At 34.6% G+C, this 19,584-nt stretch overlaps 2 protein-coding genes across 5 annotated transcripts; both read right to left on the minus strand.

Annotated features, from left to right (window-relative positions):
- Positions 1-1,770: 1,770 nt before the first annotated feature.
- LOC110606352 (putative receptor protein kinase ZmPK1) lies at positions 1,771-4,775 on the minus strand. The gene has a single exon (XM_021745120.2). The coding sequence runs from the start codon at positions 4,488-4,490 to the stop codon at positions 2,076-2,078; it is 2,415 nt and encodes an 804-aa protein (XP_021600812.1). The 5' UTR covers positions 4,491-4,775; the 3' UTR covers positions 1,771-2,075.
- Positions 4,776-15,325: 10,550 nt separating this feature from the next.
- Positions 15,326-18,953, minus strand: LOC110605851 (MFP1 attachment factor 1). Of its 4 annotated transcripts, none has more exons than XR_006349488.1 (3): positions 18,375-18,953; positions 16,787-16,877; positions 15,326-15,738 (listed from the first exon to the last, which is right to left on the minus strand). XR_006349488.1 is itself a non-coding variant. In XM_043953652.1 (2 exons), the coding sequence occupies exon 1, from the start codon at positions 18,872-18,874 to the stop codon at positions 18,404-18,406; it is 471 nt and encodes a 156-aa protein (XP_043809587.1). In that variant the 5' UTR covers positions 18,875-18,953; the 3' UTR covers positions 15,326-15,738; positions 18,375-18,403. The 4 variants fall into 4 exon arrangements, 2 of the variants coding, with proteins under 2 accessions (XP_043809587.1, XP_021600205.1); XR_006349489.1 differs by lacking the exon at positions 15,326-15,738 and adding an exon at positions 16,047-16,112; XM_043953652.1 differs by lacking the exon at positions 16,787-16,877.
- Between the last annotated feature and the right edge of the window lie 631 nt (positions 18,954-19,584).

The following is a 19,584-nucleotide window of genomic DNA, read 5'->3' on the forward strand; positions in this document are numbered from 1 at the left end:
GAACTTAATCCTCATTGCCTTCACATTCTTGATCTTCTTTTTTAAGATGGAAACAACCAAAATTTTTGGCACCTTCTTTGTTAACCACGGGACCATTATCACCATGAAAATTTTGATATTCTTCTTCAAGATTGGAAAAATCTAAATGCTTACACCTTTCTTTATCGGGCAGCAATGGTCATGCCCAATTCTTGAGCTAGTAATTCTAATAATTGATCCAGTTTCTGTATTAAGGTTTGATGAGTTTGTTCCATTCTATGTTGAATCTGCATGAAATTTCTGTTTCCCAAAGGTTTGATTACCTTGAAGCTTCTAATTTCCACCCATGGCTTTCGAAGTACAAAGAGAAGAAAAAAGAAAAAGAATTCAGAATCAAAGAAGAGTAAGAAATAGGAAGCTGTCCTAGAATTATGCTGCTCTGATACCAATTCTTAGGATTCTGCCTAACTCAATCAAAAAATAGAGGAAAGGGAAAAACGAAATAGAGGAAAGGGGAGAGGTATAGAAAGGTAGAATAGAAAAAAAAGTAAGAAAAAAGAAGAGAGATCGAGAGGGAGAGGGAGAAGAAGAGAAAGAGAGAGAGAAAATGATTATATTATTTGATTGATATCCCATTTACAGCTTAATTCAGTATTTATACCAACTATAACAACCCTAACAGAACAAAATCAGACATCAGAGGGAGTTGTAAGTTCATGGGCTACGAATTATGAAAAAGGCATCTCCAGAGTTGTAAGCTCTTTGAAACCGACTGCGTTTTATTTAAAGGTGCAAGTTTAAATAAAAAAGAACAACAATTACAGACATGTTTTTGTGTAATCTCATTAATTTTAGAAAAGTAAAATTAACTAATTATTTCTTATATTTTAAAAAATATATTATAAATTTTTTATAATTTTAAAAATTTAAATTCAATAAATTTTAATTTTATTATCGTTTCCTTATATAGTAAAAGATAAGAGATAAATTAATCGTAACAGTGTTAATCTAATACTGCAAAATAAGAAAAACTAACAAATATAGTGCATGTCAAAATCCATGAAGACTAATCAATGAAAAACTCAAATTAAGAAAACTCAATTCGTCTGATCGATTTAATTTCTTTAAATTCCCTTGTTTTGACATTAAATAAATGAGGAACAAAATTGAAAAATGCTATTCCCAAATTTTTATAATTACCTCGAAATATTTATCTAATAAGTTATTCATATAAAAATACTCATATTTTAAAATCATATCCATTTTAATTTTTAGAGTATAATAGTTATTTTATATATTATTATTTTCTTTCTATTTTAGTAATCTATCCAAATATTCAATATTCTCCGAATTCCAGAGTGTGGATTGTAAAATTGTAAAAACTTAATGCACCATTAATATCGTTATGATTGGCTCTGGATCAAAGGTTATATTCTTATTTTCCAAAGAAAAATATTTGATTGCTACAAACATTAAATACCAATTAATTAGTAGGAAGATGATATATATATATATATTATAGAAGTATGGAAAATATCTATGTGCTGATGGCATTGGCATTTTCCAAGTTTTAGTTCCAAAAGAGGTTAGGCATGCTGGCTGCTGGCTGCTGGCTGCTGGCTGCTGGCTGCTGGCTGCTGGCTGCATCTTCCAAAGTCATTAAGTCTAAATTCAATCATGCTTAGAATATTAGCATACGTTAATAACAAGTTTAATTACCACTTAATTACAATCATATAAAACAAATAACAAAAACCAATAGAAAATCTTGTAATCAACCTTAAGAATCCTACTGTTTTAAAATTGTCGATTGAATTAATTAATTCCTTAAACTTGCTGGTTAATTACGTGGTACCTACACAAACTGAATCATAATTGGTCCAAGAAAAGAAAATACTTAGACGGAAGTGGAAAATTTATATCATAGCGATTATTAAAAAACCCTAGGCCCCACGCCCAAAACGGTCAAAGGAAAAGGTTAAAATTTCCAGTTGTCACTTTTTTGTTGACGTTGTATGGAAAAACCTCCTGTTTCCTTGTTATTTAGACGCCATTTTTATGGACAAAATATGAATATAATGATATAATATTAATAATCAGACAAGTAGAAGCTTCTCAACCACGGTGCTCATGGTAGGTCTGGCATCTTTGTCTTCCTCCACACATTGCAGGGCTACTGAAACCAAAGCTTCCATCTTTGCTTGGTCATAGTTACCTTTCAACTTAGGGTCTATGATCTCTTTAATCCATGATGTTACTCCATTATTAGCTATGATCATCTCGTCCCTCGCCAGTTTCACCAAACTTTTGTGCTCATCTATTGCTCCATTTGTTTCTATGCCATCACTTCCTGCTGCTGCTGCACTTTTCCCGGTCACCATCTCCAACACCACTACCCCGTAGCTGTAAACATCTACTTTGGATGTGATGGGCATATTAAAAAGCCACTCCGGAGCCATGTACCCTCTAGTTCCTCTTATCTTTGAGAAGCTTGAGTGATTCAAATCGCCTCTACTTAGTAGCTTGGATAAGCCAAAATCCGATACCTTTGGCTGGTAGTTTGAGTCCAGGAGTATATTTTGAGGTTTTACGTCGCAGTGCAAGACCCACTCTAAGCACTCTTCATGCAGATAGGCAAGTCCTCTTGCAGTGCCTAGTGCGATCTCAAACCGCTTTTGCCAATCAAGGGTGTCTGCAGAGAGGTTTTTCGACAAGGAACCATGCTCCATGTACTGGTACACCAAAAGCCTGTGCTTTCCTTCTGCACAATAGCCCCATATTTCTATCAAGTTCATGTGATTAAGCTTTCCAATGGTGCTGATTTCTGCTAAAAATTCCGCTTCTCCTTGGTTAGCTACATTGAGGCGCTTGATTGCTGCAATTCGATTGTCAGAAAGCGTTCCTTTGTATACGATTCCTCCTGCTCCTCTTCCAATTTCCAGGCTGAAGTTTTGGGCTGCCTTTTTAAGCTCAGAATAAGTGAATCTTTTAAATCCAGTTGCTGCAGGGTGGTAGTTCTGTGTAGCTTCATTGGAATCCTTCTGCGACTTGTTCAAGAAACACCAGACGAGAAGGATGGCTACAATCTCAACCCCCCCAAGCCCATAGGTGAACAAAAGCATGAACTTCAAGGTCCCATTTTCAGGGCTTCTTGCGTAAACTCTGTTCAAGGCCCAAGTCTTAGAATGTTCGGAGGAGCATATATTTAATCCAGATCCTGATGCAACCTGATTACCCGATAATAGGCTTGTTTTAGGAACTTTGAGATAGAAGTCTCCACCGAAGCTTGGTGTATATTGCCCATTTAACAATAACATCTTAGGGTAACAGTAAGGGACTATAGTGTCCCCAATATACCTGTACTGGAATCCTTCACAATCACACGATTCTAAACATAATTTCTTGCACATCTCTAAGCTGACATTTGGATAGAAATTGCCATCATTGCCATAAAACTCAACATGTCTGAGTTGAATGAAATCGATCTCCGCATGGTTGCTACACGAGAGGTCGAATTCCGGTTCACAACCATAAGACCAATCACCAATTTCCTTCATCTTATATCCCGGAAGGCAAGAGCATTTGCTACCAGAAAGTGGATTGTAGCTGCATGTACTGTTAGGACCGCAAATTCCATGTATCTCACATACTTGAGATTTCGCTTGCCATGTAACAACCCACGTCGCGCTCCCCTCTTCTCGGCTATACAGTCGAGCATTACCATCAAAATCTAGTGTTAGTCTTCGCTGGAGGCTCACTCCATAATCCGATGATATGAAAGCAAAATTATCTGATGAGGTAAATTTTCCCAACGAATCAAGTGAAGCAATTCTACTACTGTTGTACGGGAACCTCCCTCCTTCCCAGTCTTTAAGCCATGGATATGGCCAGTAAACACTTGAAACCTCATCAGGACCCTCATAGAGAAGACGAAGAAGATTTTTATCATCGAAAATTAGCCTGTAGAAACCGCTAGAAAAATTAGTGTGGCTTCTTGATGAGACAAGCTGCGTATGTTTTGTGAGAGGTTGCAAAGGAAGAAGGGTATCAGTTGGCGAACCAAAGCTTTGCCATAGAACATCACCCTCCATATTCTGCAGAACAAGATTACCAGTATCACGAAGGCGTAATTCTACTGGGTTTGGAAGAGCATCTGTTGACCAAACAGTGGTCTTACCGGCATCTGTTAAGACAAGATTTCCGGTTTTCAGCAGCAAGAGCTCTGAGCGTTTTCCATTAACCGGGAAATCACGGTTTGCCATCCAAACAGCAGTGCAGTTGTTACTGCAAGATGGTATGCTGAACCATATAGCAAAGCAATAAGCATTATCGCCAACGGGGTAAAAGCCGGCAGAGAAACCTCCCCTTGGTGAAATCAGAACGTCCCCCTGATTCTCCACAGAGAGATACGAACCTCCTCTTAGAACAGAATAAGCTGCAGAAAAAAGAGGTGATATAATCAAAGCAAACACAAGGAAGAAAAAATAGGTATGCATATTGGAGTTGTTCATAGCGAATAAGGTTGTTCCGAGTTAGCCTGGAGTGGGGCACTTAAATATACGATTAGTCGAATAAGGTTTTTCCATGAAACTAATAAATATGAATCCAAAGAAGACACCTTCCGAATCTACCAATGGAAAATTCAAACTTGATACAGAAGACTCTTGGCCGTGGTTATTTGTGTTTATGGTTTTTTTTTTCTCTGTGTTGTTTTCTACTAACATGGTAAGCAAAGCGAAATAGAACTTGTGTTCTGGTTTGCTCTGCAAAGTCTCGTTGGTTTGGACTTTGCTTAAAAATTAGTGAAGCACGACGGGTAAGTCAAAGTCAAAGTCTCTATTGAGGGAAAATTTTGGCATAAATTTAATCTATCGCACATTTCATCACATGATACTCCAAACCAATATAATTAATTATTGGACTTTTTTTTTTTTTAAGTGAATCTAAATAGCATACATAATTTGAAAAGTTCTTTCTCACTCTTAATTCTCTCCTTTCAAATGCAACCTAACCATTCCTAAGCCTATAAAGGCAGCGTACTCTTCTCGCCGGCTACAAGAAGATGCACCTTAGTTTCATTATTGAAGGTCTTTGAAAAAGTCCAAATTCTTATAATTCAACATGGAAATTCTGATTTAAAGTGGGTCCATGTGAATATAATGTAAAATAGCATAAAACCCACATAAAAACCGATATATTTACATATCATCCATCCAAAAACGACAACACTTTTAAGCTTAACTTTCTTTAAGAGAAGAGCAATATTGCAATAGCTTTGGACAGTTTTTTCGTTTACATGGAAATTCTCAATTACAAATGGAGAGTATTGCAACCTCCTTTAAGCCTATCAAGCTTTCATACTAGTGAGTCGAGATGGCTATCCTACGATATTTAAATTTTTATCTTTTTCTTTTTTTGCATATTAATTTATATATTTAGGTAATAGTTTTTAATTAATTAATTAATTTCAACTTTCTTCCTAATCCTCCCAAAAATTAAAAGGCAGTTTAATTCAATAATATTAAACTCATTTATTAAAATTTTTATAACTTTAATTGAATCTCAATTAAAAGTAGAAAAAACCCATGTTACAAGAATGCTTCACCTTGGAATTCCTCAAAATACCATTTTCAGCCATCAAATTAAAATTGGAATTTACTTGTTTTAAGATTGGGCTTTAATTGTACCAAGATCAAAAAGATTGAGCTATTTATAAGATCTTATTGGGCCAATTAGACTTGAAAGTCCAATTAATATCTAAGGGGAAAAAATATTCTAAATTCAATTTTTATCTATGGCTAAAGCAAAGAATAATACAACAGTCAGCATGTAAAACTCTTAACTAATTAAGCTACCTGCAGAAAAGAGGAGACAAAAATACAGAAAATGTTGAGCTGATCATGGTTAGAAAGTTAATGGTCAGTTGTGAACAATCCCGGTGTGAGTGTGGGCAGAATACGGTAGAGATACGTGGCCGATTCCTCCTCTACTGGGACCAGAATAATCTAGAGCGATCTTCTGTGAGTTGGTAGAAGGAAGCCGATACCCGAGAGGCCTGGAGCCCTCCACCTTGGCGGTACCCGAGAGAAGAAGAAGAAGCAACATAATAATGGAGCTGATCAGTAAAAGTAAAATATGAGGAATACGCTTCATTGTTGCTTTGGTACCTCAGGGGTGGTGGTGGGAAAGATGCAGTGAGAAGAATGGGCTGTTTTGGTGGGTATATATATGGGAGGAGATGAAGCAGCGAGAGACATATGTGTTGTTGACCTTGCAGAAGGAAGAATTTTAAGATTCATGGACTCTCATGGCACAGATTTTACAATAAAAAACTCGGGGAAGGATTACCTTCAAGCAGATGCTAATATTAAAACCAAGTTGTTTAGCATTAAGCTTTATTTATTTTGCATCAGTTTGAGTTTGATTCACGCGTCTTATTGGTGTTCATCATTAGAGTCGCCGTGCAGTTCTAGGCTAAATCGGTGTATTATTTAAAAAAAATATATTTAATTTAAAATTCAATCGTAATTAGCTAGAAATAGAATTATTAATTTACAACTATAACCCATGAGGTTAGGCTATATATATTGCGGAATGTATGGTTCATACACCATTTGGGCTACAGAATCAAGGTCAAAATGATAATACAAGTGGAATTAATGTGCCAAAATTCACAATTCCTAAAGCAGATTTCCTTTGAAAAATTGGCTACTGCTAGTGTTTTTCCAGCCCGTGAATAATATCAACCCCCATGCACAGGTCCCAGCTGCGAATTTGAAACCATAATACGAGTGAGGATGTTTGTCAAACTGACAAGTTTCGGCTTCGTTGGGATCCTGCCGCCCACACGGTGGCCCAGATTTTCTCACCAAATCTCCTTTAAAATTGCGGGAAAGAATGATTGCTGTCATGGAGTGCCTTATAGGAATGTTGAGCATAATATTTTAGACAAAACTGCAGCCTTCCTTGTCTGTTTTCGTCCTTTTCAGTTTTCTTTGTTGAAGTGTATTAATCTCTGGTGTCATTTTTTAGATTTGTACATTGAAGAATATACTATCTTATTTAATTTTAAAAAAAATTGATGTGTTTACAATTTACGTTAATTTTTCTGCTCATGATCCACAAGGGTCTTGGGATAGAATTTTATAAGCTATGAAGACTAATCAATATCACGTATTATACCATCATATGTCTCACGAGGCACTGGCCATTGCCCAATTGAAATTAAATTGTTTGGTATATGGTAATCCGATAAAATTAAATAAATATGGAGTAGTCGCCTGTAATTAAACTACTCGGAATTTAAATATAAATTTGTGTGGAATTGGATTTCGTAGTTGGAATTATTAATAAATGCCATCGCATGTGATAGAAAAAAAAAATTAAATTAATTTTTCAAACTTTATTCTTTGTCTGTATTATTCTTTATGCATTTGTCTCTTCTCGTATTAACAATAAATATAATTATAAGGACACTTAGCTCGCTCACTCAATTATCATTTGAAGTTTTCATACGATTAATTAAGAATATAATTAAATTATATATTAATTTTTATTTTCACTAAATTACTCTTTAGTTTTCTTAATTATTCAAATTTCAGTAGTTTTCTATAGCTTGTAATTGTAGAAATAGTTGTTGTATTTTAGTAAAGATATGGGTAAAATTAGGAAAACATAATTAATCATTTCTCAAGCCTATTTTAAACAAAATAACTTATAAAAGATAATAAAAATTATTATCTAATCATTTTTTTTAATTTTTATAAAAAATTAAGTAACGTTGGGATTTATAAAAAAAATAATAAAAATTATTATTTTCATCACATATTTTTTTATCTATTTTACTTTTTTACGTATATTAATTAAAAATTATTTTTTTTATTAATTTTTCAATTATATTTTTTAAAAAAAATAAAATATTCTTAAATACTAAAAGATATTTTAAAAAAATTTTAAAAATAAAATAAAATAAATTAGAGTTATAATAATCTATTTATATTTATATGTTATTATAATTTTTATATAATAATTTCAGCCTAATGTTTTTTTTTATGACTTCTTACTAATATTTCAATCTCTTGAAATGAAACTGATATTATTCATATATAAGACTTTTACAAGATATTTTTTTTTCATAATTTTTATTTATTTTTTTAATTATTCTAAAATAATTAATGGATAAGAAAAGTAATGAAATCGAAGACATGTATTGTGGAGGGGATTAAGGTATATAAACATAATCAAATCGAGATTCGAGGGGATTTTTCTACGAAATTAATATATATGCTTGTAAACTACACACGAGCGTATGGATTCATGTGAATAAGGGGCGACGACTTCTTGAAACAATTGCAAGCTTGCACATATCACCCAAAAAGGTAAAAATAAAGCAAATGGCTTAGTGAATGTAAGGTAAAAACCTGCATGAATGCAATTTTGCTTGGAAATGGATTGGGTTTCATGCGAATATTAGTTTGCAAATCCAGTTTTGGTCATTAATATAGATATAATAATTGAATCCATGAAGTGGGTCAGTTGCATTTACTCAGAAGAGATAGTGTATTGAAAATGTTGAGCATATAGGCATGCTCCTTCCTTTGACAAATATAACTTCCATCTGCATTTCAACCAGATGTATACTGTATATGCCTTCAATTTTCAAAAGTCTCTAACAGCGACAGCTAATCTATCTTTGGGCTTTTTTGCAGCAATTGTAAACGTTAGAATGCGGTCTAGCTAGCTTTATCCTCCTCCTCCCTTTTTTTAAATAGTACTAATAATATATAAGATTCAAAGCCAACGCATGCATAATCATACATCCCGTACTACGTCCTTTTTGTATCCCTTCCCCACCACCCACCGTCACCGTCTTGTGGTCGGAGAGGTGGTCAGGATAATCAGGAAAACAGTTTAACAAAACAAAATTTCCCTTTTCAAAATGAAACCCAAATTCAAATTGACGCGTGGCATCTCCATAAATATATGTCACCTTCTGAGTGGTGGTGATCAAATTTTCCCAAAAATAAAAGGAGGAAAAAGGGGCACCGCATCATACATATACAGATGTAAACACGCTTTTAAACCGTGTGAAACCATGCAAGAATAAGATACGTAGATTAGTGAGGCTTCTTCCTGACGAGTTATGACTTCCGTAAAGAGGCTGTTTATACAAAGTCAAATTGTAACAGCACAACCAACCATTTCAAAATAATACCATTCCTCTCTCTATTCCTCTTCTCAACTGCTAATTTTGTCGCCACAACAGGAAAAATGAGAAACGAGAGAAACATGCCAAGTCAAATAATCTTGTAATGGCCCCCACCCCCTCTTCCTACAAAGCCCTTCACATCACCGTCCTCAACCAACAAATTCCTTATATAAATGTTGCTTTGGCTTAGCCACCCCATCACCAACCTTGATTACAATATTCTTGCATTGTTGCTATTGCTATACCTCTATTGCGCCTTCTGCGACTAACATCTTCGGTTTCTGAAACTTACTCCAATTTAATTTACATTTCAATGACGACAGCAGCATCTATGAAGCGTCACTGCTTTGTTTCATCAGGTTTATTGCTACTTGTGGTACTACTGTTATTCACACAGATCAGCGTTGTCCATTGCAGAGCTCTTCGTTCACCAACCAGTGGATCGACTCAGCAGCGAGAAGATGTAGCTCATCAATCAGCTGGTGGAGCAGCTTCATTGCCTGTTTCTTCGAATAACTCCAGCGTTGGTGACACTGGCACTTCTGTGAGAAGCTTGGTGTTTACATTGGCTTCTGGACCAAGCAAAAAAGGCCCCGGCCACTAAATATACACTACTCTCTCAGAAGATTAACTCATTTCTATACTCTTCTACATATATCATTTTTTTATCTTGAATGTCTACTAGAGACAGTTGTGAATCTTGTTTACTTTCAATTTTGTCTTCTAGGAATCATGAATCTCGTAGATATATACATGTAATTTGTTAGTCCAAATGAAAATGGACAGTAGCGATACAGTTTTGATGCAATTTGGCCAATTTTCGCGTGTCCTTCGTCATCTCTAAATTGAGGACATCAGTTTCTTGTAAATTCCAGCCACGAACATCTTGTCAATATTCAAATAAATCAATATCATAGTCTCCCTTCCAAAAAAAAAACAAAGAAAAAGTTCCATAGGCTCTCTACCTAACATCTGAATTCCCTGGCCTTTCTCCTTTTTACTATTTATTATTTATATAACGTCATACGTTTGAACTTTAAACTAAATGATTATGAATTAAATTAAGTAATAATGCATGCATACTCAAAATGAAATGCTTCTAATTAGGTTTTTTTCCTTGTGTTGCAATTTTGCATCTGTCAATAATAGAACAGAATTGCAGGAGAGACAAAAAGAAAAGTGTCGGATCTTTTAAACACAGCATGGTATGAACTTGACTAAGAATAGTAGATCGTACAGAACATACAAGCAGCGACTCTTCTTTTGTCCTTTTTCAGGGATCAACTTCTATTTTCCACCCATCAAAACATCAGACACCTAAAATTTCATCTAGCCTTAACCACATGTGTACATATTTTACTTGTGTACTTGTATCCGCTTTAAGAAAATGACTATTAAGAATTCATAATGGAAGACTAATGCAACAAATGATTAATTACAGTGTCGAATTCAAAGAAATATGGGATAATTAAGCAGCAATACTTGGTAAAAACTTCTGGTCAAAGATACTGGTGCGGTGCGGACTTTAGATGAAAAGGCCATGTGCCCAAATTACAACTTTAAGAAGTTGATGGGATTCCTCAGAGTTGACATCTCAGCTTGTCACGGGTTTTCCTCTCCGAACTCTGCTTTGCACTGTAAAGGCAGCACCCAGATTAAAATCCAAAATTATTTCACCATGCTGTTATATTCATGTTGTAGCAATGGTATTCTAAAAATATTGAATGATTTTTTTTAAATATAATATTTAAAATTAAATTAATCAAAAAGTCTATATAAAAATCGCATTTTTATATAATAAGCCTTAGATGGATTGCATGGTTAAACCTAACAATTTGTTCTCAAATCAATAACCTTATTAATTTTCACTATTCATCCTACCTAGATCGATTTTGGGTAGTTCTTCTCTTAATACGCCTGATATTTATTTATTACAAAAATTAATTTAATTTTTATATACAATTTGAACAAAAATGACATCTATATTATTATAATTACTTTTAAATTTATATTTCTAATATATAATTTATTATTTTTAATAAATAAATTTATATTTTTATATTGATAAGTAAAATTAAAAAAAAAAATTATGGAAAAGCTATCCTTGCCCCACAGCTCTCCCAAATCTCAACGAGGCAGGTATAAAGTGAGAGTGATCCTCGCCCCCACACTGTTGTCATTCCTAATTGAAATAGTGAACAACGTGACGTCCTCCAAATAAAAGGTGGAACTTAAAAAAGGTGTACCCATTCATATGATAAAAATTCAAATATATACTACGCTTGCTATGATGCACCGTCTACAGATATGTCCATTGGAGCTGCGATCATTAACTAGAAAGAAAATGAATCAAAAGCGAATCTATGTCAAACACTTTTAAGATGGTCCAGACCCTAATTTTATTGCTTTAAGCTAAAGATTTGAAGTTATTTAATCAAGTTTGTCAGCAGTCTGATTTAGTTCGGTCCGCATCGAGTTCCATAATTCAAATTAATGGGGTAAATTGTTTCATAACCTTTCACTAAGCTAAGGCTAAGTTTGAATTTGAGCTGGACAAAGCCGGTTTGATTTAGAACCTGAACCAATCCCATGTCGAACCTGACAGTCTATAAGCAGCGTCCTCACAAGCCTTAATGGCGCATGAAGAATACTCTCGAACAGTGCAATCTCTGTCTCCTTTCTTCCCGCCGAGATTTTACATTAAAAGGGCATTTTCTAATTAGAAAAGGGTAATCCAGGGTCAACACTGGTTTTGAACCAAAATTACTGTTCAATTCGAACAATCAAATTAACAAACAACTTTTACAGGATTTTAACATTTTAACCATGAAACATGCAGCACCAATAACTACTCATCGTATTGTATATTCCTCGTAAAAGCCATTGATACGTCCAATGAATCAGGCCTAACTCTCCCAAATTTCATCAAGGAAAACAAAATGTCATACAAATAAAATAGTTATCCGAATACCTTTTAGCTCCCCAATTATATATAGCTTCTACAACGTGAGACTGAATTTTAAGGAAACTTCATCCGGATAATTTTCAATAAATTTATCTAAACACCTGGATATTGAGGCACAACAATTATTTCCGTGTTAAAAGTAATTCTTTAGGAGGGATCAGATATGAGAATTAAATGCTTCTTCCTCCGCCCCTTCCAACCAACAAAATGTACACGTCTGTTTTCTTACATGCCACAAACCTATTTTAATTTAAGGGCAAAATGGTTCCTCCTCCACCCCTTCCAACTAACAAAATTTATATGTTTGTTCTTACTTGCCACAAACCTATTTTAATTTAAGGACAAGAAATAGTTACTTTGATGATGATGATGCATCAACGGATGCTTAGAAATACCAATAACATGTCTGCATATGGAAATTTCATCATTCAAGAACAACAATATTCACATGTAATGAATGTAACAAGATCCAAGCATTTAACCAGACTTTCATTTCCCAAAATATAATTGTAAGAAGAGTAATATTTGTTATCTATATTACAATAGATTACAACATGTATGAAAAACCTTATTTAGAAAAGAAAAAGAATTATTTTATCAAGACTATAATCATTTAATCCCTAAGATTAAGGGACTAACACATCTATTAATATTTACTTCTTACAACACTCCCTTCAAGTTCGAAATATAGATATTAATCATGTCCAATTTATTATGTGTAATCAACCCGAATCTCATTTAGAATTTTAGTGAAAATATTTCCTAATTGTTCTCTAATTCTGATATGTCCCATTAAGATTATTTTTTGTTAGATATTTTCACTCTTAATTAGATATTTTCACAAATAAAATGACAGTAAATCTCAATATGTTTAGTCATCTCATAAAATACTGAATTAGAGGTAATATGGATAGCTGCTTGATTATCACACTACAACTTAGAGAGGCATTAAATTTGTGAACCCAACATCTTCCAACAGTTGACGCACTTGCAAGACTTCACATACGGCTTGTTAGGGGTGAGCATTCGGTCGGTTCGGTTCAAAACCGAACCGAACCGAATAAACCGAAAATCAAAATTTTAGTGTTTATGAAAACCGAACCGAACCGATTTTGATCAGACACCGAATCGAACCAAACCGATCTGATTCAGTTCGATTCGGTTTGGTTTGATCGGTTTCGATTTTTAATAATTTTTTTATTTTTTACACTTTATTTTTAATATTTTAAAATTTAATTAAAATATTTTAATTTTAATATGATTTAATTTCTATATATTATTGAAAAAATATATTATTATCACTAATCGGTTCGGTTTGGTTTTTTCAGTTTTTTTCTGATCAAAACCGAACCGAACCGAAATAACCAAAATTTCTGAAATTAAAAATCGAACCAAACCGAAATGTATAAAAAACCGAATCAAAATTTTAAATCGGTTCGGTTCGGTCGGTTTTTTCGGTTTGAACCGAATACTGCTCACGCCTACGGCTTGTGTCATGGCTCTATATACAGATTCAGTATGAGAACGAGAGACTACATTTTGCTTCTTATTTCTCCATGAGACCATGTTATCTCCCATAAAAACACAATATTCAGTGGTTGACCTCCTAACCTTCGAACCTGCCTAATCAACATTACAAAAACATTCAATGTTTGAATGTCCATGGTTAGCATAGCAGAGGCCACGTCCTGGAGTCCCTCTCGAGTAGCAAAAAATATGTCCCACAACATCCCACTAAGCAATAGTAGGAAAAGTCATAAACTAACTAACCACGCTCACTGAATATACAATATCAAGAGATGAAGAAACTGGTAGTAGAGTGGAATCAAAGTTCTCTAAGCGTCTGGAATAAACATGAAAAATGGGAGGGCAACCTGCCACATTAGTGGAAGGTGCAAGAATATTCTGAGGATGAGACAAAGAGTGAACAGTGTATGCCAAAAGGTCATCTTCCTCCCTCTGTATGTCATAAACAGATGACGGTGGAAATAATATAATGGACTAAAAAAATATTACATCAATAGACATAAGGTACCGAATAAAATCAGGAGAAAAACAATGATACCTTTTTTGAAATCGAGAGTAGCAAAAAAAGACACATTTGAGTAATTTGAGATCCATTTTAGTAATTTGTGGACGAACATTACAAACAAAATAAGTATAATTAAAAATACGTGGTTCAATAGAAAACAAAGATTTAGTGGAAAATAAAATGTTTTAAAAGATATCACTATGAAAAACAGAGGTCATACGATTGATAAAAATACAAGCAATGGACACAGTATTAGCCCAAAAGCATTTAGAGATTTTCATTTGGAATAAGACAACTCTGACTACTTTGAAAAGATGTCGATTTTTTCATTCAGCAACTCCACTTTATGAAGGAGCGTCAACCCATGAAAACCGCTGAAATTCTCATAAAAAATATTTTTTAACATTATCACTCTACAATATTCAAATAGTAATATTAAATTGAGTTTGAATTTCTGCACTAGAACTAGAGACCATGATTAGGAACTGCTTCCCCAGAACGCTGCGATTCTTTATCACCATTAACACTGCCCATGTTTCCACTTCTGTTATTCTGTCTGTCACTGTCATTGTGGTTAATAAGATCACTAGTGGTGTATGAAGAAAATGGAGAAGAAGATTCTGTACGCAACACCCTAGTAAAAACATCATGTGTAACGATAATATTTCAGAGTCAGAAAGAATCTGAAATTTAACTATCTCAAACTCTGGAAAGAGACTTGCAAGGAAGCTCATAACGACCATTTACTCTCGTTGAACTTGTTGAGTTTTCACATCTGTGCTAAAAAGCATCAACACATTAAGTTCCTCATACACTCTTTTAAAATTCATAAAATATGAGGTCTGAGTTTTATCATATTTCTAAACTCGATAAAATGCCTTACACACATCATAAATGCAAGAAATATTTCCTCTTCCAAAATATAAAAACTCCAAATAATCCATTAATTTTTTAACAAGTTCACAGTGATTAATAAAATTGATTATCTCCCTATGAATTGAATTTTGGATCCGCAAAAAATCGAGCGTTATCCCTTAACCAATCTTTCTTAATGTCATCAGTTGGAGGATCCTTGACAAGATGATCATCCGTTCCAATACTTCGTAAATAAATACGGGTAGTCTTATTTCAATCTAGAAAATTAGATCCATTTAATTTGTGTTCCATGATTTTAGTCATCACAAGAATCACATCAGCTATAGTGTTTTTAATTTCAGCAATGAAAACAATCCGCCCAAAGCAATGGCATTGGAAGGCACAAGAAAAAAAAGTGAACACCACCAAAATACGTGAATAGTAACAAAAAATGCAATAAAAAAAAAACCACCACAAAACACTCAAACGACAAACTGACCACATAACTGAAGAGTACTTCAAAGCGACTCCGACAATGGTGATCAGAGCAAAAACGAACACGCGACGCACCTCCACGCACTGGCGAGAAGGACGACGTCAAAAGCTTGTTGTAGTGCGTGAAGGCCACTCACCGATCGGACAACCATCGGCTCTTCAGGGCAGTGTCGTCGGCTCTCCAACGTCCTTCCTAGGTGGGCGCTGAGAAATAAATATCACCCTATATGGTAATCTAAAAAAAACAACATAAATGGAGCACTAAGTCTCCAAACATAACAAAAGAAAGAGAAAAAAAAATTCAAATCTTTTGTATAGAGGATCGATACTATGTAGAAGAGTAATCTTTCTTGTGTATATTAAAATAGATATTACAACATATTTATACATGAAAAACCTTACTTTCCTTTTATCAAGCCTATGATCATTCAATCTATAAGATTAAGCCACTAACGATAACAAAATGACTGAATTTCTAATGCTTGAAAAGGGGAAGTAAAAAAGCTAACATAGCACTGCAAAGAATGCCAATCATATTCATCTCCATAGATGCCATTACAGTTGCAATCCTGTAAAAACTGTCATGCAACCTAATGAAATCAGTCCTCACTCCTAAAAAAAAACATTGGAAGAGAGAGAAAACAAGCTGGAACATGGTATTCATGAATATTCATGTACTTGAAAGTTAATATTCAAGATGATACATGCCTGAAACCTATAATACGAAGGTTCATGTTAATGATATGGCTCACAATACAGAATGCCCACATAATTATGCATTTGTGATGTTGAATACCATTACAAAGCATATGAAAGACGATTTCAACCTGATGATTAAGCTTGACTACAGACATATGCTAAATCCATATGCATTACAGCAGGCAAAATTTAATGCTGCATGTAAAGGTTGGAATTGCATCAAACTGCAAAACACAAGGCTACCATGATAGAGCACTTCAGTTAAGCATCCTGTTATAGAAACACATACAGGACAAGCAGAAAAAAGGAGAAAAAAAAAACATCCACCCAAGTAAAATGAATTGTGAATATTTTTTCTTTTTTTGGAAAAAGAACATATATCAACAAAAGGGCTGCAGGCATGCCCCAGCTTTCACTAACCCTTTATGAGCTAGGGAATATTTAGCTTAAAATGGTTGGGCAAAATTGTTATCAAACAGTTTACACAGTAGTATCAACAAATTAAACTGTCAAACAAATGCAAAGAGATCATATGACAGTAACATGCACTTGCCTTCACATAAATGATGGTAGTTGTTGACTTGTTGCTCAGTTTGTGCTGAAACAAATGTCAAATTCATATTGCTTACATGGAATGGTAGAAGCTGCAGGAATCAGAATAATACGAGTCAACCAAGGAGATAGAAAGCTACCGCATTCTAAATGCTACCACTACTCTATATAACTTCTAAGATTCTACTAATAGTTAGCACAGGCTAGGAAATGCCATAAACGCCACAAGGAGCTCCACAGTTGTGTCCATCAATCCAAGCCTGGATATTGGAATCAGAAAAGGAAAAAAAAAAACAAAGATCTGACAGTGTACTAAATCTAAAAGCATAGATTGGAGAGAGGACAACTCTGTGTTGGTTGAATGCAAGTATAGATCTTGGGGTACGTTGAAATATATGAGGACTTAATTAGCAATAAACATGCCATCCCACTTGGGAGGAAAGGAAACAACTTTCCTTTGGTATCCCATAATTAGTAATGATCAATAGAGCATGTGCCTTTCATCAAGTAGTGAGCTACAATGGAGCGTCCATAACTTTTACTGGTGAAATCAACAAATACTTTTCTTTATACATGGAAAAGAGAATAACATACATGAATATTCAAGAATGCATTTTCACATAATAAATTCTTTTTGTACTTCTTGATGCAATCAGACAGCTTTCACATTATATTCTACCTCAAACTAAGCATAGCATGATGAGAGAAATTCAATTTATGTACCACTCTCCTGGTGATCTGGTGCTTTAGGAAAGCAGTGCCCAGTTTAAATTCATCTATACTCCTGAAAGGATTTTGTAGAGAAATGGGGGGAAGTGCCCCATTGCGACCCTGCCCCTCTATAGATCTGCCATAGGGATCTCAAGACTTGAGAATACAGGATCTCCCACAGATGATCTGAAGACTCAGGAGTACAGGATGTATATAGGTGATCTCAAGACTCATGAGGACAAGGCAACTTAATTTCAAATTTAGGACAATCAATAATATGTCCAGTAGCAAATTGTTGACTACCAAATACTCAGGCTTAATGACCTTGTGTTCCAGCACTTTCCTCCAACCCTTGTTTTCTCTCATACTAATCCAATTACCCAAGTTCTCAATCACATTCAACTTCCCATTTTAGCAGAGTGACTATCACAATATATTACAATGATCAATTTTAATTCAAGCAAGTGATTGAGAGCAAAACAGAATTACCATCAACGGAAGAGAGTGAACGATAAAGAAACCAAATTACATGCAGAAAAATAACAACAGGCCAGGTTCAAATAAAAACCGAAGAAAACAGACGAAATACTCGCAGATATACAGGTTAAAAAGATAAAAACTTGCTCGAATAAAACTCATCAATAAAATAGGAGACCACAAGTCGCAAAACAAAGATTCCCGGATATTATATAATATTACCAAATAGATAAGGAAGACGAAACAAATGCTGAAACAGTTCCCGCAGTAATATAAGAGTCAGAATAGAAACAAACCCTAGATAATAATGTGACAAAATTATTATCATGTAATCATGTCCATAATTTAGTACAAACGGTAATCGAGATAATAAAAACGAAAAAGAAAATCCTAAAACATACCAATATGAAGCTAAAAAAACCTAATAATATCAGGCCGCAGTCCCAATGGAACTCGAAATTTCCTCACTGGGCGCCTCCACCGATGCCACATCAGTATTGACAGCAGAATCCGACCTGGGCCGACCCTTGACAGTCTCTAGCATACGCTTGCTGATCTCTTTGGAATAAAGCTGGAGGATCTCAAGGCCATCGTCCTCGGCAGAAGTAGCTTGGTTAGCCACGGAGAAGGCCTCGTCCTCAATTCGGCGGGCAGCGGCATCTGCCTCATCGTGGGGTATCGTACCGTAGCGCTTGGAAAGAACAGAAGGAGTAGACAAGGTCTCGATTAAACGGGCGATGACGGCATCTCGAGTGCGCTGAGTCGGAGGCCAAATACTCAGCGAAATACCGCTGCTGCTGAGCTTCTTGGGCTCTTCTTGCTGTTGCTGAGATTCAGCAGAAGCTGACTTGTTTTCCGGCGGTGGGGGAGTGGTGGCGGAGGTGTTGTCGGAGTCGGTCATTATCGCGAAAGAAGTGGGGAGTCTTTTAGATTTGGAAGGGTCTGAGGAGATCGAGAGTATTGAATGGCTGTTTTAAGCGTTAACTAAGAAGTGAGAAGAGCGTTATGGTGGGGTCCTCCGTGGGTGAGGTATAATGACCGGTTACCTTAGATCTAATTCTCTTTCTTCTGTGGTTTTACCCCTCGTTTTTTAAAATTCATATATTTTACCTTTTCAGTTTTGTAATTATCCCCAAAATTTATAAACAATAGAATAATTAATCCTTAAAAATTAAGTTAATTACACTATGGAATTTTTCCAATATCGGAGATCATTACAATATTAATTACCTAAATTCTATTAATAGAAGAGTTATAGTATCATAATATATTATTTTTTTAATAGATTTGTTTCTTATAAATATTTTATTTATGTTTTTTAAGGCATTAGTAGTTAGCTGCCACGACTTGCTATATTAGTCATTGTAAATGTGGAAATTATGGATAACTCAATCCATATCAATATAGAGAAAAAGGAATTTGTCAGTTAAAACGTGAAATAATAATGTTTTAAGTGATAAAATATATTTTGACATGTGTAATGGAAATTATTTAAATCCACATGGTTGGAAAATCTTAAAAAAAAAAAGAAACATTTTTATTAGTAAAGAGATTTAACTTGTTAAAAAATGGGATAAAGTTAACTTGGCGTTCAAGCGTTGCTATTTGACT

Source organism: Manihot esculenta, chromosome 18 (genome assembly GCF_001659605.2).
Source record: "Manihot esculenta cultivar AM560-2 chromosome 18, M.esculenta_v8, whole genome shotgun sequence".
Classification (NCBI taxonomy): domain Eukaryota; kingdom Viridiplantae; phylum Streptophyta; class Magnoliopsida; order Malpighiales; family Euphorbiaceae; genus Manihot; species Manihot esculenta.

Coding starts and splice junctions, on each gene's coding strand:
- LOC110606352 (XM_021745120.2), bottom strand. CDS start 4,490: ATGAACAACTCCAATATGCATACCTATTTTTTCTTCCTTGTGTTTGCT.
- LOC110605851 (XM_043953652.1), bottom strand. CDS start 18,874: ATGACCGACTCCGACAACACCTCCGCCACCACTCCCCCACCGCCGGAA.